We start from the raw sequence: 21,068 nt of genomic DNA on the forward strand, positions 1-21,068 counted from the left end.
GCATTTTCTCCTTTGTGGAATTCAGTGTGAATCTGGGGCTGCTTGTCAGCTAGGCAGTGAGCTCTGCCAAAAGGGCCTGGACTGCATTAAAAAGGGGTTACTTGCCAGAACAGGTAAGCACTTCTTTCTCCAAAATGGAAATATTTGTGGAAGTGAATATGGCCTGAGATCAATTTTAAATTGCATTGTAAATTTGGTCACAGTCTCATATCCTCATTATTAAGCTGAGCCTAATACTAGAAAATAATTAACACTGTATCTAAGCCACCTGTCAAATGATATTTGCATAAACCCAAAGTCCAGAAATTGGCCCAGAAAAAGAGAGTTAGATGACCTAGGAAACTGGAGCAATATAGGTGCTAGAGATCAGCATGGTGACATCAAGGTCCTCAAGGTGGGCAGTGCTAGTCAGGAAGTGGTTTGGCCAAGGAAACAGAGAATATTCTTATTCCAAATTTAGATATTTGTTTCAAAGGCATTTCTTGTTTTCCAGAGACTGGTAGGTACTAATGACCCTTTCTGCCTTTGAACCTATCCCCTACTGAAAACCGACTCTTTTATGTACCGCGTTCTAACAGTGCATCACAAAAATACCTGCATAAAGTGCTTATATATAAACAGAAAGTGCAGAAACTTTGAGGAGACTGCTAATATAAAAACACAGAGGACCTGTGAGGTCTTTGTACTTAGTCCTCTGTAATCATGGGCAACCTGAAAACTCGGTCTTTGTGCTGATATGCGGAGTTTATCTGGGAAAGGAGATTGTAGCGCTTTCTCCTGCAGCCTAGACATCCCTGAGGAACCTCTGCTTCTGTCAGAACTCTCCATGCTCCTTACCTTATGCTTACAATTACCTCACTTTTCAGTTATCTCTAACTATGCTCTACAATAATATTTTCTGAAGCTTATCTTGGTGCTTTAAAACATGACAATGCTAAGGACAGTGCAGATACTGCCAGAATTTCTAGGTTTTCCATCTCAGTAGAGACTGCTGTAGTTTCAGATTCCATCCACATTCCCAAGGATCATTTCAGATCACCTTCTGGGCACATGAAATTTTCATCTTTATTCCTTTTTCAAACGTTTGTTGATACGCCTCTGGCAGACTTTGGCGGAACAAGTGATTTTTGCCCATTTACATTGTTTTTCCTACTTTGAAAATGATTAGTGGACACAGTTTCTACTTTTGTCTGCTACTTTGGGCACAAAAGCCCAATTCAGCTATATAAACACTTTGAAAATGTGACCCTTTGTGTCTAGTCCAAACTGTCTCTCCAGTGGTTTGATTATTTCTGCACTGACTCAAGCTGTTCTTCTCTTAAAGATTTCTTTCCTGACTGTATTTTCAGTGCTCTTTTCAGCTTCCGTTCTGTTAGCCTCCAGATTTAATAGACTTCATGATCTGCATGCCACTAAGTGTAGGAGAGAAGGTGATGATGCCATATATGCCAGGTGTAGAGTTATTTCTTTTGTTCACTGTTGTGTCCAATTGCTGATATTTTCCAGGGACACCCCTGCATCTATCCAGTTGTATCCAATCAGTGGATAGCTGCCAACAGAAATCATTCTTTTGAACGTAGACAGTCTCATTTCAAAGTGTATAGAAATAGCTGCCATAAGCCACTGGCTTTATTTCTGCAGTGTTTTTGTAATAGTACTGCATTTGGGCTGAACAGGGTATATGATGTAATGAACTTACTTCTGGAGCCTGATAAGTTTTCCCTGATATGGAAGAGGTTCCAAGGTCTGCCTGGCTATCTTTAAGGGTGAGGAGGCAGAATATCCCCGGAGCAGAAGCCGAGCTTGGGTACAACGTGAAATTTTTGTGGAAAAAGAGTTAAGGAAATGATCAAACATGACTATTATACTCACATGACCTACAGATCTCTTAGTAGAGCTAACAGACAAAGTAATGATTGGAATAACTGTTGGAAGTTTGACCCTTTTTCTTATTTTCTTTAATGATTCATCAGTTTATTCTGATTTCTGAAAACGTATCTGCCATTTCTAAATGTTTGTCTAATATTTTTAGATATTCAAATGTAGCCTACTTGTTAAACAATTTGTTTCTATACTGATAAATAAAGAGATGCCTGATAAATTAGGAAAAATCAAGACAATTTGTTGGCTTCTGCAAAAATCCATCTCTGAAGCAGACAACAAAATATTTGCCTTTTTTAGCTATCTCCACATCAGTTATTCCCAGCTTAATCATTAGTACAAGAGGTCTGCAGAAAGGATCTCAAGGTACTCAAAGGGCAAAGCGAGATACAGCTCTCAGATCTCATAGTCTGGCAATTCCATACCTTAGACTATTACTCCTACTGTTATAGCCTGGAGCTATTTTCTCCTACTTTAGGGGAGTGAATTGGTTGTTAAAGCCTTAGGAATTAGGAAATTGACAAAACAGAACCTTAAGCTTCCCTTTCTGTGTTCCTGCACCCAGTATAACCAGGCAGATCTTCAGGATTTTGTCCTCTTCCTGGCCAACTGACTGGTTGCTTTAAACAGAAAATAACAAGTGATAAAAAAAAGTGTTATTTATCTGGATAACTGAAGGTCTGGATTATTAAGATTATTATATGGATTATTGTTCTAAAATCTTGAAGCTTGATCTGTTGGTGGGCATTTTCATAAAGCCACACTTTTCCCCCACGTACCCACAGCAGTTATCAAATAGAGTAACCTGTGAAGATCCTGAAGTGAATGTGGTTTAAGAATTGCAAATGTATCTGTAAATATTATTTTTATTGTAATTGCTCTCTTCATTCTAAACCATGATACATATCAGACAGCAACAATCTTCCTTTGCAGCTTAGCCTCCTTGTTAACCAAGTAGAGTTGGGACCAAGTCAGGTCCTACCAGCACTTCTCTGCCCAGAATGGAGTGATTTATGCTATTTCAAAACAAAACATAGTGCTATTGTTTGTAGCCACGAGGAAATATTCCAGCTGCAATCTCATATGGGCTTCTAAGGAAATAATGACATGAACAGCCCTATTCATTTTAGTTACCAGGACTCCAAAGATTGGTGATATTTGCAATGTTTTTATCACTGTCACACATTCACTGCAGATTGTAATGGTAGGGTCCCAGAAGTTCTGGGATTTGTAGCTGAGCTTGCTTTAAATAGCACCACTGAGGGAGTATCTACACTGCAGTTATTTCCCACTTCTTGTGCTTGGATCAAAGCTGATTTTATCTAGTTGGTGGGTAGCAATGCAGCGGTAGCAACCAGGAGGACAATGTTTGATGGCGACTGAACTATTAACTTCACAGAGGAAGCTCCTTGGGTGGGCTTCACTTGACCTAGTTTAAAGTAGACCCAGGCGTGCTTAAGAAAGGAGTTTTGTCTGCCGTACAGATGTGTCCTGTCAACGGTAGTCAAACTTCCTTAGCTTTAAAGAGAGATTGGTATTGATATTGCTCTTCTTTGTCCACCTTGACACGATTGCTAGTCCTGGCTCAGCAAGAAGCAGCCCTAGCAGCCTATGCAGGGAGGCAGAAAAACTGGCTGGACTTTAAGCATAATTCAAGGAGAATATAGTTATTACAGTACAAGAAGAAGCATTAAGTCCAAGCAATCTTTTATCCTTTTCTAGGAGAAAATGTATGGACAAAAAAGCACATGCAGATGAATTTCAAAATTCAGTTTGCTTGGTATATCTGTCCATTGCAGGGCAAAAATAACTGCACAATAACTGAACCACTTCCTTCTGCTAATTTACTGTGATGCAGCTCTACTCAATGAATATACCATTAAAACTGGCTAATTAAAATGCAGTTGACTCTATAAAACATTAGAGAACTCTTACTGCTGATTTGCATAACAATTCTTTATCTACTACTTTATTTGAAATTAATGCAAAGCTAGTAAAAATAGCTGTCTTTTATAGTTTTCCTCTACAAGTCTTAAAATGTGTAAGATGTTTAGATGTAATAACACCAGAAAAATAAAGATAGTAAAGTGCACACTTTGGTTCCAGTGTGTCTTCAGCAAGGTTTTGTTTGGAGTGCCCAGCTGCATATACAGACGCAGTGGAATTTGGTTTGTGAGGAACCTACAAAAATTACACAAATAACTAGCATTTTTTTAATGAATAATACACAGACATGCACCTGCTTCAGAAACTCCATAGATTAGTCTTGCAGCCAATAGAAAAGCCCCTTGGAATTCAATTACATGGCTGGAAAACAGAAAACAAAATCACGGCTATGCTTTTAGAACTGATACCAGCAAAATGTTAACCAGTTCTTGGGCTGAGCTTTTCCTGAGGATTAGATTGTTTCAGTTTGTTTTACTTCCCTGTGGCTTATTGAAAATTTATATTATTCTATTTTATTCTTGCAGCTGGAGCCTCTCCCAGAAGATATTGTGCACCAAATCCCCAATATGAATGCAATAGCTTCTTTAAAAAAGACCACTGAAATTCAAAGTATGTTTCCCAGTTTGAGTTGGTGGGTTGGTGGGTTTGGGGCATTTTTTATTATTAATTAATGTCATAGACATTGAACTGTTGTTTCAGAGAAAAAAGCGGGCAAATGTTTTATGTATAAACCATATACTATATATATATATATGTTTTTATCTTTGTCTTTTTGACATCTCATTGTTTCTGCTATGTATTTAGCCCTGAAAAAAAAAACCCATTGAAATTATTTAGAACTTTCTGATTCATGAATATTCTCAAATCTTTCCATTCCAGTGCAGCTTGGATTAAATAGATGTTAGTCAGTGAGGGACAGGAACAGACAGGTAAATTAGAGCTCTAACAAGTAGTTTCTTCAGATTCTGTTTGTGCAGCCCTTTACGAGTTACTCAGTTTGAGATGTATTGGAGCTTGAGATAAAGTAAAATAGCTCAAAATGGGCACTGATCTACAGAACAATGCTAACAAATACATGATTTTATTGTGGTTTTGGTGCAGATGGTACTTGATTGCTTCACTTGTGTGCCCTGACCCCAATCCTTTACCACCTGGATGTTTTAGGCCATTTGCTCTGGTCTCACTGGGAAATTTTCTCTTTGCCACCAAATCCAACTGAGCAGACTTCCCTTAAATTCTCTGATCTTCTGCTCTTTGCCATTTTACCAAGGCAATGGGAGCTTCCTGACTTCTACTGTTTACTGGCTTCAAATAACAATAACAAATGGATAACAAATGTTTTGCTTCAATGTTAGATGAATCACAAATAATTGGGATTCATCTGCATAAAATAAATGCAGATATAAAAGGAACACCATGTATTATCCACTGATCATGCAGTAATTATCAATCTGATTTTAGTTGTAAAGTGACAGTTAAAATTCATTTTAGGTATATAATTCATCCTTCATACCAGTAGTCACCCAGATATGCAAATGCTCTAAATCAGGTGTGTATGATAAATTCCACTGAGTCATTTTTTGCTGGGTAGTATGTCCTAGGGTAGCTCATGAGTTAGTATCTTCCTTAATATTCCCTGTTAATGATCCTGAAGAACTCAGGAAGTTAAAGAAATTCATATACTATGCAAGATACAGTAGATTTACAAATGATAATAAGGACAGAAAGCTGCACACAGGTCACAGACATGAAGAAGGAATATGTAATTCTATTTTAAATAAGACGTGTATTTAATGAAAATTGATCTGAAACAAAAAGAGAGTGTACTGAGAAAAAAAAATAATACTGGCTTCAGAAAGGTATAATGTCTTACTAGAAATACACACAAATTATGACAGTTCAGAAAGAAGGAATGGATTTAGAAACAAATATATAATGTGTGTCTAAAAACATAATTCAGAGCTCTGCTTATCTTTGCTTGTTCAGAACAAGCTTATGTTTGAGCTGAGTTGGAACAGTCATGGCAGTCCAGTGGGCTGCTCTTCTGAAACCTTAAGTCAGGCTGCTCAGGGCTTGGAGTTACTTATACACAATATTCTGTCTTTTCTTGCATCTATTACCTCAAAAGTTATGCATACCTCATTTTGTATGGAGGGAGACCAAATATTAGAAAGGAATATGCTTGGATGACAGAAAAGAATGCTGAGGAAATTTAGTGCACCTTTATGGAGGATGCATATTTAGATGAAATTAAGAGAAGCAAGTACATATTGAATATTATAAGCAGTTACGCAGGCTGCAAAACACTGGGCTGTGGGGTGGCACCTCGAGAGATACTGAGAAAGCCTGATTTGTTTGGAGGATTGCTTGTGTGTATATTGAGTTTGTATTTCTTGATCCAACATATAGAATGAACATTAGCAATATTTTAGCCAAAAAAGTCCTTTCTCTGTGTTTGCTGAAAAAATTTAAGATACAATACTTAGTTAAACAATGAGAGGAAACAACTTTTTTCTAACTAGAATGGAATTTATATAAATGTTTTGTTTGTGACAGTGATCCAAAGCTCCTTTGGAAATGTAATACATTTGGAAGTAGTAGTTCCCACACCCATGTAATATGCTATTTCTAAACAAACCCATTCTAGCTTGAATACCACCCCCAAATATTTTTTTTTCAAGTTAGCCGTGGTATAGCATGCCCAAATCTATCTGTGAAAGGCAATTACAAATGCCTGCACCAGCAACAGAATCATTCACTTTTATTATTTCCTGGTAATAATCAGTGCTACCACAAATCTTTGAGGGAGACTTAAGTACATTTTCATGCTGAAACCCAAAGCATACCTAGAAGACTGATTTGGTTTCATTGTATATTCTTGCAAATCATGATTGCTCTTCAAGTTTTGTATGAATGAAACCAGCAGTATGCTTCATTCTCTCCCCTGAGCTCCACAAGTTCTTCTCAATGAATGTAACAGGACCGGTAGAATTTCACATTCCAGTATAGCACGGTAGAAATGGCATTTTCAGAGATACAAGCAGTTTAAGGCAGATGCTTTTTAAGTACATTTAATTGTCAATCCACAGCATACCTAGAGTTTCTAACAAAGCTCCTTTGCAGCTGCATGCTGTGATTGCCTCTCTGTTGCACAAGACTTTGCCTGTGAATCTTTTGGTTAAGCACACATGCAAGCCTTCGGGGCTTTGTGCATAGCATGTAAATGTTGCTCTTTATAAAAAGAAGCTTGCAAAGCTGTTCTGCTTACTGAGGATGTGTGTAAGGTACAGTTTTCTGATTTTGAAGAAAAATCTTTTTGACAAGCATCCCTGAGTCCTCTTTGCATGAGGTACGTACTGCTACCTAGATGCTATTCCTAATTAGGACTGCTTTAAAATTTCCACCACAAACCACAAACACCCTGCCACATACTCCCCTTCTCCACGACCCTCCACTGCAGTATAGGTGCTGCCACCTGCTTCCTGGCCTGACTCTGCTCTCCCTCTTTATCGCTGAAGCCTCTCTTATAATACAATTTTCAATGCAGGGAAACAAGGAAAATCGCGGATTGCTTGGGAGTGGCAGGCAGTTAAATGGGCACAGCGAGCCCATTAATATGCTTGAATTGGCTCTGAGTTTTAGTATTACAAGAAAGTCAGGATTCAGGGGGCAGCTGGTGTTTGAGCCTGTGTGTGAATGAATGAATGAATGTGATGTAGCAATCCTCACTGATGCTGTTTTATTGTTGCTGCAAGAGAGCAACACAGTGGTAGCTGGGTACTAATATTTTATTTTATGAATAAGAGCCCTTGAAAACTCCAGCAGTGAACATGGGTTCATTTCTTTTATAGGCAAGAGGGGGTATTATTCCCATGCCAACAGATTTGATTTTCTTGCACATCTGTTTCTGCAACAAAAACCCCACCCACTCTGCGAACATTTAGCTCATAAATTACAGGGTTTGAATTGGGTGTATATTGCAAATACTGACTTTTGCACATATGATCTGTGAGAACATTGTGAAATGTTCATATAAAATTTTTGTTTGTGTTTTAGTGTATTTTTTAATGAACAGAGAATATGGTCTCTGAGCACAGTAATAATAGAGAATATTTTTGTCTTGTTTTTATAAAATTTGCCAGACTCCAATCACTGAGCCTACTGTTATGTACATAACTTCTTAGCTGTGTCTTTCATGCTTTTGGAGCAAAGCCAACCTCCTAACACTTAATCTCAACTTTGTAGGATACTTAATACACTTTACATTTTATCCCCAGAAGGTCTCCGTTATTTAAAGATTCTGCTAACTACTCAAATGTGCACACTATTAGAGTTCAAAGAAACACCTTGGCCATGCTCACTGGTTGTTCTTGCAGATTGACTTGGGCTTTCATCTAGTAATGATAGTTTTGAATAAAGACATTTTCAGGCTTTATTGACAGCTGCTTTCTCACTGGAGGAAGAAGTTCATCTTTTGAAAAGCCTGAAACTGTGTTGAGAGCTCTGTTACCAAAGAGGGAGTTTTCAGCAGCCTTTGTGCAGCACAGGCAGCACCACTGCTGGCCTGGCCTCACAACTGTCAAAGCCTCCAGCTACCCTCTGGATAAGCACCTCAAGTCAGCCCGCTGCCCAGCTGCTGAAATCCTCCTTTTAGCCCTCAGAAAAGTCCCCTACTTGATCCCCTCTCTTTCACAGCTGTTGAAACCCTCTGTCTAATTCCCAGATAAGCACCCTGATCCAGCCTCTGCAGCAGCTGTTGGAAGCTTCTTGCTAAACATTGAATAAGCTCTGGTCCAGAGCTCCCAGCCTTCCCAAAGCTCCTAATTTCGATGTGTCATCCACCTGGCAATTAGTGAGTGCTCAGTGGATTACTGGACTGTAAGAAATGCACATGTAAATTCTTACTTGTTCACCTGGTTACTACTGATCAACCTCTGTTTCTTAATAGCACTGCAGCAGCAGACCATTTCATACATTGACAATGAGTTACCTGCCCTTGCTGTTTGTGTTGCTCTGGAAGCTTCTCACTGTCTCTTCTGTTACAGGCAGAAAGCTGAGAATACTCACGGTTTTAATCCACTGCTGGGTTTTTACAGAGCAAACCAGAAAGCTCTATTCCTTATGATACCTGGCAGCTTTCCAGCAACAGCCAGTTCATATATGAAAGTTTTAAATAAATTATTGTTCTAGTATACGCCCTGAGGTTGGAGGAGAAAGAACATCCAGGACTAACAAACCTGACTGTTCTGGCAACATTGCTTCAGTCCGAGCTGGCATTTCTGACTTTTTTCCTTTTCAAGACAGTGCTGTGTGAGCACTTTGTACAACAATGCTCATTTTTCTAGTCCTGTTTGTTGAATATGCATCAACTGTCTGCCATATCAGAGCTCCTAGGTATTAACCCTGCCCTGAACTCCCTTCACCTTGTGTAGATAAAGGCAATAGCTCGTCTGACAGTATGAGTTCATTAGCCTGTGTGTTACTCCTCCAGTTTATTACCTTCTGGGGAAGGGTGTGACACAGTCTTTGGAATGAAAGCACTTTCCAACTTGGCATTCTTAGGTTCAGAAGTATACCTCTCTGCTGCAGTCTGAAATTTCAACTGTGCTGCTTACACCGCAGTGATTTAAAATTATAATCAACCAGTGTTGAACTAAGTGATTACTATGCTTGTACCACCGTGCTAGCTAAAATTCCCATAAATTATTATGTGTGTTTTCCTTAGGCAAGTACTGGAAGTCAGTGGAGCCATATTCTGTGCCAGTGGATTGTGCTCTGGCCGAGTCTCAGAAACGAGAGAGGGAGGAGACAGAAACTGTATCTGCCATGGCCTCTCTTTCTGTGGATGTTGAGCAATGTATCCCTCAGGAAGTCAGCAGGTAAGCGTACAAGATTATTGCAGAGAATGAGGCTTTCACTCCAGTCAAGTGAGATGAAGACATCTAGACTAAGGGTTGCTTCAAAATTACCTGCTAATTGAGGTACCTGGAATTTTTCATCCCTGGATTTGAGTTCTCTCTCTTGGCCGCTGGAAGCAGAGGTATTCTATGCTAGCAGCTATTAATTTGTGTGTGTGTGGTTCTTTACTAAGGTTCAGGACTAGTACAAGAACCTTGCCTTCTCCCCATGTCTAATGCTCTCTACTACATAAGAAGTGCAATATCCATATAAGGAAAATAGACCTGATCACGTGTAATGAACCATACACTTCTCCTTGGAAGCTATTCAAACCTATTCTAGTTTTAATTTTCTAGGAAGGCATTTAACACACAGTCAGATAAATTTAATAAGGATGGACTTAAATCATTATTAAATTATATTAGACAGGCATTAAAAGTTACTTCCCTGGAAGCAATGGAACGGTGCCAGTATAAAACTTAAAGAAATCCTGACCAGGATTAAGGCCAATTTCTGTGTACCAAGATGGAGGTACACCAGCAAATGAGAACACTGTTTTTTCCAGCTTGTCAGCTGCTTTTTATGTTAATGAAGATTACTTTCTATTTCACAAATTGAGAAAATGATACAGTAACTGCTGCTGTTATATTTTCAGCCAATTAGAGATGAAAAAAATAGTAGTCACTGTTTTGTGTCATCTACAAAACATTATTTCTTCAGAGAGCCATTAGGAATCGGAAAAGCCACCGCAGAAGTTCTTGGAGTTTCCTATTTACTCATTTTAAGGACAAACTTTCCTGTCACCAGTAGAAGACTCAAAATGCAGTGGAACCATTCAGTTTACATCACACAGGGAAAACGGGGGGGAGGAGAAAAGGAGAAAAAAGCCTTATAAGGAGCTGTCTAACAACAGGAGAGAAAGGAGGGAGCTGTGGGTAGGCAGAGCAGTGGCGGGAGTGGAGCCAGAAGGATCCATGGCTCCTCCATCATGACAGCTACTTGTTTGATTTGGTTCTTGCCTCCCGCGTTGGCTCTTTTGATCAGAACTGAACTGGTAGGCACTCGGGGAAATAGTGCAGTGCGAAAAGCTGTGGATGTGTTTGGGAATAAATGTCTCTCACAACAGTGGGAACGCTGCTCTGTCAATGAGTTAACAGACGTGGCTCAAAGGGACACACAGGGAGCAGAGTTCGCTAGTAAAGTTTGCAGTATTTACATAATTACCTTTCTGATTGTAATTGTGTTTCAATATGCTGTGGCTATTGTTGTGCTAGTGTCATTGCAAACAAATCCATAAAAGCTTAGAGAAGAATCCAGTGATGATCAAGAGACGTATTTTAGATTTGCTGAAGTGCTAATCAGTGTCCAGCTAAAGAATAATGAAATGTTTATTATTTAAATTTGTGACAGTTATGAGACACTTCTGCTAGCCAGGGACAGAAAGGTTCCTGCTAGTGGGTGCATAGCTCTGAAGTATAAAAAAAATTAGTTAAAGTGTTGAAACAAATGCAGTCAAACAAAGTAAAGCTTTACATTGTCTGGAAAAGGGTGTGGTTGATTTTGTGTATTTTAATATTGCTCAGAATAACCAGGAAATGTATTTGTTATGCACCTCCACTCACTTAAAACTACAGCCATAGAGAGCAACTGCTGATACTACATGGCTTGATCAAAATAACCCTTTGACTAATGCTGCACTTAATTTTTGTATTTATTACCTACCTACTGATAACCTGTGACAGTTTCCACCCATTCTGAAAACAGAATTGTAGAGCGGAGCTGAGAGTAATGGAAAAAAAATGGATGCACTGAAATGTACACAAGTGGAATTCATGTGGCTGCCAGATTCATTACACTTCATCAGTTCTAGACTCTTATGGGGTGAATCCATCGTGATGAATTGTTTCTGTGGAAAAATGGCTTCGTTTGAAATATCTTCTGTGGTGCTGCAGAGATTTTTCAGCAACACAAAGAAACCCTATGCATGCATGTGTTCCTAAGTCTGCTTCCGCATTTGTAACCCACAAAGTCACCCAAAGCCAGATTGCCATCAGAGAGCTACAGCACAACATAAGTGCTGTCCCACTGGGCCAAAATTGATAGTTAGGTTTTCTGAGGCTTCGGGATATCATTCTCTTTGTTTTCTTCCTCCTGAATGTGAAAAGAAATATGGTCACCCTGACGGTCTGATTTTGAGGATCCTCTGAGCCACAGGGAAACCTAAGAGGAGGGCACCTGACTGCACTTCGAGCATGAATGAAAGTCCAGCACAGGCTCATAAGTCCAGGGACAGATTTGACATTGCACACTCCGGTTTCATGCCAATACAATTTCATTCATTTAATGAAAACATGCTGTTCATTTCATAAATACATACCAACACAAACTGCAGTAATGTAGTGATGAGTCCAACTTTGCTCTCTCAGATTTGTTATGTTCGTTGTAATTAAGGACTGAGTATGAAATGCCCCTTCTCCAGCCCCTTTCTACAGCAAACAAGAGGGATGCAGGGACATGAGGAGATGTCTGGGTTCTCAAGTCCTTTTCATAAGGCCATTGTAGATGTGCCTCTGCTCCATTCATTGTAGATGGAGGTCACCTTCTGCAGACCTGTTGCTAGCCTTTTCATTGAGTGCTTGCTTGGGAAAGTTGGTTGTGACAGGTAGTGTGGGATCAGACCAGAAAGTCCCATGGCTGATTTGGCAGCCTGAAGGGTTCTTTCATTATGCCAGGAGCCCATTTACTTTCTCTTATTTCCCACCATCATTAGCCAGGCTGATAATTCTGGCCTGCATTTCTGACCTTGTTTCACTGAATTGATGATAGAGGTCCTGTTGACTTCAGCTTTGGATGGTCAGGCCTCCAGAGGAAGGGAGCAGCAGCAAGAATCTCTTTGCAAGAAACTCTTGCCAGTTATGTTGGAGGATATATTGGTGTTTGGAGTGAGATGACTCACTTTAAACTTGAATTTTGGGTAAAGCAGCTCTTTTTCTGGCCAACTCATATCTGACTCATTTACCACTGTTGAACAAAGGATAAAATGCTCCTGACTAAGGCCCATCTTAAGTATTCATCTTTCTTTCTTCTCTCTTTCTTTCTTTTCTTCAAGTGACAGTGACAATTATTTTTTTATATGATTTTCTCTGGCAAGCTAAAAGAAAAAAACGGTGAAAAGCTGCTATGCTTTTGGTGTTTTGTTTTACCAAAGCACAACTCTACATTTTAAGATCCAATTGAAACTTGATTATAGACTTCAGAAGAGAACAGATATAGAAAAAAGAGTTTGTGGATAGGAAAGAAAACATGCATGATGTTAACACAGATTTAAATACAGATGCAATTAAAGGAACAGGCATGCCCTACAAAACATTTCTAACTACCATAACTTTTGTGTGTTGATAACTGCATATTCCCTATGTGAGATACAGATTTAGCTGATTAGAATTTTGCTTTGGCTAGACACCCATCTCAGAAATCTTGCTGTGAAAATATTCAGTACAATGCTGTCCCTGATATGTTGGAGCTTCTGTATGTTTCTTCTTAAAATGGAAAAATAAAAGGGTGTGGAGGGAGATCTCCTGCACTTACTATTTTTACAGCAAACAATAAATCTTGAGAGTGTCATTTATCAGAATTTGGCTTTATGGCACTCATTCACCTGAGCATAGATTTTACTCAAATGGAAATGAAAACGAATTGTAATTTTTAGATACTGCTCTTTCAGCCACATTGCTTTATGTTATATACTTTATATTTTATAGCAGAAGGACTGGTTGGATCATGGATTACAGCTAGTCACCATCCACAGCCACTTGCTGTGTTTGTGCATCCACTCATAAAGTTTCAATTAGCATTTCACTATTTGGGTATCCACCTCAGCTGTGCAGTGACAGGCACCTGCCTGGCCGTACTCCACAGGATCTACAATCATAGCTAGGCTTAGGAGCTGAAGAAGATCTTCCCCAGGTCAGGCTACGGCCTTATGTTGCCCACTTTCCTCTTGTCCCCTAGTGGTGGGTGTGCAAGGAATCTGGGAGTCAGCCTTGCCCTGGTGAGTCAGCATATCTGGAGTAAGAGCCTCCAGGATACTTACCCAGGCATAAACTTTTCAAAGCTCTTTTTGAACCAACTTACACCTTTAGCATTCAGGTAGTGAATCCCACAGACTCATCAGGTATTTCACTTCTTTGCTCTAAACTTATTAATTGATAAATTCACTGGGAGATCCCCTAGTTCTTGCACTGTGAATAAAAACAGTCCTTTTCTTACACACAGTCTCTACCCCATTTCTGGCTTTAAAGGCTTCAGCTGTCTCAAGACTCTGTATTCCTCCTGGTATGAAAAGAATCTCTTACCTCTGATGATTCTAGCCTCTTTCTGTGCCTTTTTTATTTTTTTTGAGATGGAGTAAGAACTGCATGCAGGATTCCAGGTGTTGGATGCACAGTGGATTTACACAGTCACTTAATGTTGGGGATTTTTTCTTGTTACTGTTGTTCTCTGCTCTTCTACCGTTAATTCCAAGCTCTCAGTTGTAGCCATCACTTTGTATAAACAGTTAAAACTGTCCTCCTCCCTGTTTTGTGTATTGTGTGTTAGTTTGTGTTTGTTTTTCCACTCAGAAATAGTGTTACAGGCTTTAGAACTGACTACTATTGCTAATTTAGCATCATCAACAAATATTATCACCTAAGCCTACTGGTAGTCTGCCAAGTCTTTTTGAGATGCTCTGGAGAATCTCTGCATGGTGAAAATTCACCAATATTATTATCTGTTTCCTACTTTTGATGGATTATTAAACTATGAGAGGATCTTCTTGCATGACCTTGGTTCCTCAAAGCATTTGAATAAAATTTTTAGAAGACTTTCTTTGCACAGAGATATAACTTGATCCCTCTTCCTTAATTTCCTTCAGAAACTTCTAATAAATTTCTAAGGCTTGCTTTCTCTTACCCAAATTACTATTACCTAAGTGCCTACTAATTCTATCACTGATTATAGCTGTTTTCAATTTTCCCATACAAATTTACTGTTTCTCCTGTAGTTTTCAAAAGGGAAATTGTATTTCTTACCTTCTGTAGATCTTGCATGGATGCTGAGTTAAGCAGCACAATATCTTCAGTAATTATTTCTTTCACAACATCATAATTGCTTTCCCCTAGAACTCAGTGGACAAATATCATCTGCTCTTAGCAATTTGGCAATCTTTAATATATTAGTTTGTTCTAGTGCTGATTCAGTTTAACATAGTTCATCTGCAAATAATAAAATCTCCCTGACACTTCTCTAGTGAATGCAGATATAAATAGTTCACTTTGCTTTTGCGGTCTACCTTCCTTGATGCTCCTTTTATGCTTTGATCATTTCTTCTGATGTCTTTTGAAAGATCGTTTTATTAGTAGTTTTTATGCCTTTAGCATGTTGCTCTTCAGACTCTCCTTTGTCCTGCCTCATACAGGGTTTATATTTAACTTGCCAGAGTTTATACTTTGCTTATTTTGCCTCATTTGGACATTACTTCATCTTTTGAGAGTATACATGTCTTTACCTTACTCTGCTCTGAAACTATGATGGTTTTTACTTTTAGTTCCTTTATCTTCGATCTATACAAAGTCCATTTTTCTAGGACATAAACTTACTCAGAGTCTCTTATATGACATCTTTAGAAACTCTCCAAATCATCTTCATGGTATAGAAGTGTACCTCTCTTTCCCCAGCTCTCTGCTACCAGAGGATCACTTTTCAATTACAACGATCTTCCCTGAGACAGCTGAGTTAAATTAGGAACAGATTGTGGCATAAAACAACCATACCACACCAGATATCTTTTGTTCAGCAGTTTCTGTGACTTGGAAGCATACCTTGAATTTTTATTTTTGTGTGTGATGATGTAGCTATGAGGAATCTCTGTAATTCTAATTTTAAAAATAAGGTAAGAGAAATGCATAGTTTTTTTGGATGATGTACAAGGTTTATCTATATTCTTAAACATGAACTTTTAAAAAGTATAGATATGAACTATGTTAAATTATATTCTCATAAATAACATGGTTGCCATTTATTCTCAATTGCCCCAGAAAAATACTTAAGATGTCACACTTTTTGCCAGATTTTATCCATATGGTAGAAATTCTGCCTCATCTACTTCTTTTGTTTTAAGGTTTAAACAGAATTGTTCTGTTTACCATTAACTGCAGAGAGGCTACTTCATTCTGCCACAGTGTGAATGGTACAAATAGAGAGCTATAGGTGAACGCTCTACCCAGCACACCAAAATAAACAGAAGAATGCAAGAGGGCTCTGCTCCTAGGAACGTGCAGTTTAAATAAGCCACAGTGAAGCCTTAATGAAAAATCACAATCATGGTTCTACAGTCATTATAGTCCACACCAGTGTCTGCCTGCACAGACTCAGTCCAGATCAGCTGCATCTCTGAGGAAGTAGTCAGAACATACAAAACCAGGCAAAAAAACCCCAAGCTGTATTGTGTTTTTATGCCAACTCCTTGTCAACTACAGGAAGACTGACTGAACTGGTGTAACTAACAGTGCCATAATTGAGGTAACATAAATTTGGTCTGTCTGACTATGCCTCCTCAATATTTTTTTTTCAGAACTTTTGATTTTAGCAGCATGGGTATATCTTGATTCACCACTCAGTGGTATGTGATTACAGTGTTTTTTCTTTCCTTACTAAGGGCACTAAAACTTTACTGTCTCTCACACAAAACTCTGGCCTTAGCCATTATCCCATAAAACTGTATGTTTTTAATGATAAGCCATTGGATAGATCCAGTGACTTCTCTGACACTAATAAAATTAAGTTAAAGGATGCACATAATTCTTCAAAAGGAGACTGGAGAAGGCTGTGAGAGCAACCACGCTGAGAGACAACAGCTGGATTCACCAGGGCACCCTAACCATTTCCTAAAAGGGCCTTGCATCTGGCATTTGTATATAAAAATTTGTATTGGTGATTAGGGTCTGGCTGATGCAGAATATTGACATATTGTTGTAATATATTGGAATATATTAGAATATAGCACTCAAGATCAGCTCTGGCACTCAGAAACACCCTCATCAGTGAAAAATTGCCCAGGACTGAAACTCTGAATAAGATCATCGCTCAGTTTTACTATGGTCATGACAATGTCAGTCCCAAAAGCCAAATACATGTGAACAGACCATTGCATGTACCACTTCCCCAGCTCTTTATAAATAGCCCAAACTCCCACTTTCACTTCCAGAAGTTTTCTAGAGCTCCACTCCTTCCTGCTCAGCCAATTTCCAGTTGAAATCTATCAACAAAAATTTCTTCTCATTCATTCATTTACCCACAGCAGAACCTAAAAACTGAACTGCTATCTGCTTCCAAATTATTCTTTTCCCAGACAGCCCCATAACAACTTGGATGTTTAATAAGGTCTTATCGCACTTTGGGATTGTATCAGAGGACGTGCAGGTCTTCCAAAAGTTGTCAGCCCAACACCACCTTACAGCATCAGTATGAAATCTCCACATGGTGCATGACCCTTTCTCGTACCTGAGGACCTTAGCAGCAGGCTGGGCTCCATCCCACCAGAACTGCAGAATTGCAAGGCGAGAGGAAAGAGAAGCCAGTGACGATCCCAGTCACTTTTGAAAGAGGTCTTGCTAAACATTTTTATGTGTATCTCGCTAGAGTCTCCAGACTTTTATTGCCTGCCGAAGGGGAGCGATGTCCTGTTGCATCTGCACATGGGCCAGGAAGTGCTCCCACCCCAGCACTGCCCCATCCACAGTGGACTCTGCTGCAGCCTTTCCTGAAATCCTGCTTCACCTCGCCTCTTAGAAACGAGGGAGCTGCAGCAGTTACTGTATATAGAAAACATTCTCCACCGTGTGGTGAGGAGCAGAAGATAAGAGATTTATAGATTAATAATCTTCTAGGGTTAATAAGCATTTGGAAAGCAATTAGTCTGAAAAACATCTTTTTTATGTATCACTCATCTGACATTTTTCAACATACTAGCTGTGATCATTCAAAATCAGAAAGGATAACCTGTATAAAATCATTTAAAGATACACGGCTGAATTTATCATTAGGAAAGACTTTAATAAACTCCAGATTAATTTGAAATTTTCTGGCTTCCTTGCTGAATAAACTACCAAAGCCCATGCAAGCCCCTGTTACTTACTTTTTAATTTTCTCCATGGGATCTCATGAGTTTGTACTTTCTGAGGGATGTTTTACTGAAGCCAGTTATTATACTGGCTTACAAGATTTAACTGGTAAAAGTTTCTTTAGTTTGCATTTACTTTTTGCTCTCCCATTTATTAAAAATTGCTCAAAGTGACTATTTTTAAAGAGGTCTTAAGCTTACTTGTCATATGGTATTCTGCCAGACTGAGGTGGAAAATAGTTTATGTCCAAATTCTTATACCCTTCAATAGCGACATCTCACCGTGATCTCAGAAACTTCCAATTTTATAATTGCCAGCATAATCCTCAGGTGTGGTAGCTTGTCAGATAGAAAAAATCATGACACTTTATGCCAGCTCAGCATATACCCCCACTGTTTTTTTACCGGATGTTTTAAAAAGCTCATCATGCCTAAGCTGAATATTTCCAGAGGCTTTAAAATAAAATATATATGTACAATCTGATTTGATATTATTAATAGATACCTTCTGTATGACAGTGATCTGCTGATCAAGTTTGGATTTTGGTCTCAGAAATTGTGGTCAGGCAGGCAGGCAATGCATTTGTGAAAGCACAAAATCAAAAATGAAAAGACTGAAGAAGGACCCCAGATTAAACACTGCTAACTACTTGGCTACTAGTGAACTATTCTGCTTGAATGGTGTGAGTCCACTTGAAAAAGTAAAGGCATGTATTTTTAGTTGCAAAAGCTTGTAAAATAAAAGTATCACAGCTATTTTTTCATGAAATTATTTGACTCTGTTGACACAAAGCATGTACATTTCTGGACAAAAAGTTATAAAATATTCTGACATATTTTAATATAAACAGGAACATTTTCAGTGATTGCTTGGATCTAAAATGTTTTTCCACTTGACGTTTGTTTATACTTCCTAGGAAAGAAACTCTATTTATGGATAACTGAATAACACAAATAAACATCAGAGAGGGCTGAAAAATCAGCTTTGATTATGCATGAAAATCTACAATGTCATTGTGTACTCTTGTGCCGTATTCTGATTGCCTGTTTATTTTTACAGAGCTGCTGGCGAGCCCATGGAAGAAGAGCCAGTCTTGTGAAGTGCCAAGTCCTTCCTGATATTTCCTGTGGGTGACATCATTGTGTATCCCTCCAAAGCACCCTCAGACATGTCTTGTCTGCTGCTTGGGTGGCACAGATCAGATGGAACATAAACACTGGGCACAAAACTCTGAATAGGAGCTTCACTTGTTCTTTGGATGGACTTGAAAGGGCCCTAAAGATTCTTAAATGTAACTGTTACAACACTAGAGTTACAGTAAAATGGGCTTGGGAGAAAGAGCCTAGAGCATGCTTTTTATATTCTGTTTGACCCGCTCACCAACATAAATTGTGAAATAGAGTATTACAAAATTCTACATGATAGAGTACAGATATGAGAACTGCAACAACCAGCAAAATACTCGGTAAACTCCATGAATCACTTTCTGACACTTTTTACTGGGTATTTTTTTTCATACTGTGTTAAATTGTTAATAGAATTTGTTTTCTTTGCTCTGTGTCATGAAAAAAAAAAGCTCACCTTTATTTTACGTGACATTTTTAACGCCCTGTAATGAGTGCTTAGCTGAATAAGGGAAAGGTGTGTAAATGACAATGAGGGATTTTAGAAAAAGGGAAAGCACTCCTTATTCTACTATAAATCCCCTGAAGTACTATGCTTGGTGGTGCTTAATTTTCTTTTCCCTTTTCCTGGCCAACCCGTTCCATTTCATTTAATCTTTTCTATCATAAAACCACATTCATGATTCTCTAAACTGAGTGATCTTCTGCCTTTAAATAAAAAGTGCTGTACCCTCCATAGTTGACAGTAGCTCTCACCAGATGTGCAGCAGAGATCAAGTAGTCTCTGAAAAATGAATGGCTTTTCAAATGTGTTTTTAGTTTGTTCTGAAATGTTTCTGCGTCTTGACTCTAAAAGCAGCGATCTTCAGTAACTGCGTGCAGCTTATTTGAAGCTCAGTTGTTTCTGTGGAGGTTGTGTTGAGGTGTTCTTTACAGGTCGTCATGTGCATACGAACTGATTCTTTTATCTAGTCCTGCACCAAGAGAACTGATGTTGCTTGAGAAGCCTCAAAGGGTTTAGGCTTTATTTTAGATCCCCAAAGTGCAGCGAGATCTCCCTACAACGTGACTTTAGCTGTTTCATTCTGTGTTTGAGAACGTAACATAGAGTTGTGCCTTTAGCTGATAATGAACGCTTAAACTGTTACACGTGTTGCCTTACTGTCACAGAAAGAGATAGGGCATGTATGTAAGACTACTTCAGATGAACAAAACTCTGCTACAGCAACTTTTATTTTGTTTATAACTTTCTCACCTAATGAACCCTGGGAGATACCTTTAAGTATTTGACTTGCAGTATTTGATAGGTTGCTCGGCTTTTAAAAGAAAGTGATGTTCATTTTTATATATTTTCCAAACTCAAAAGATACATTAAAGCCATAAGTGAAGGCTGTCATGCTTTTTATTCTGAAATCTGAAAGGAACCTTAATTAAAACAAGATTTTGGGGAAGGCCATGGTATGAAAGATACAGAACAATATGGTTTCAGTTATAGGCAGACTCAAACCTGTAAATCAAAGATGAAAGATTTCACTCAAATAGAATTATATAATTCTCTTTTGTTATGCAGTCAGACTATATCTTTCATGCATTTGGGTTTGTTTATGATTAGCTTTTTAATTTTAAAGACTTTTATTACTTATACAAAAGCTCTCTGCTACAAGTTAGAAATCTGAGGCATGCTTTGAAAAAGGAAATCTAAAAAAGGAATGTCATTTCCTATAATGTGAAGTAAACTTATATTCCAAAAGACTTACTCTAAAAAGGATGTATGCCCCTCAGACAGTGAAATAAAATTCTACCCCCCATTTACAAGCCAAAATCATGCTCATTTTAGTAATGCAAAGAGTCCCAGCAGGCTAAATTAACTCCTGGTGTAAGCCACCTTGCCTGACTTTGGGCTGTTCTGAAGGGGTTGCTCACATGACTAAAGCAATCAGGAGTTTATCCTGTGTTTTCAGCAGACTTGTGATGGCAATCTTGCTTGCCATTTACTGCAATTTTCTTGTGGTCATCAAAGAAGTTTCCCTTCAAGGAAACCAAGGGCCATAGCTGA

The 21,068-nt window shown here is 38.6% G+C and overlaps 1 protein-coding gene across 1 annotated transcript in view; it reads left to right on the forward strand.

Moving 5' to 3' along the window:
- LOC104540342 (histone deacetylase 4-like) overlaps positions 1 to 20,377 on the forward strand; it is a gene marked incomplete at its 5' end in the record, with an annotated part of 26,490 nt that extends 6,113 nt beyond the window's left edge. The window contains 3 exons of the mRNA XM_010184128.1: positions 4,353 to 4,437; positions 9,554 to 9,707; positions 18,948 to 20,377. Coding sequence (XP_010182430.1) covers positions 4,353 to 4,437; positions 9,554 to 9,707; positions 18,948 to 18,987 — 279 coding nt within the window. The remainder of the gene's footprint in view (positions 1 to 4,352; positions 4,438 to 9,553; positions 9,708 to 18,947) is intronic.
- Between the last annotated feature and the right edge of the window lie 691 nt (positions 20,378 to 21,068).

The sequence above is a fragment of the Mesitornis unicolor genome, unplaced genomic scaffold, assembly GCF_000695765.1.
Source record: "Mesitornis unicolor isolate BGI_N332 unplaced genomic scaffold, ASM69576v1 scaffold9565, whole genome shotgun sequence".
In the NCBI taxonomy this organism is placed as follows: domain Eukaryota; kingdom Metazoa; phylum Chordata; class Aves; order Mesitornithiformes; family Mesitornithidae; genus Mesitornis; species Mesitornis unicolor.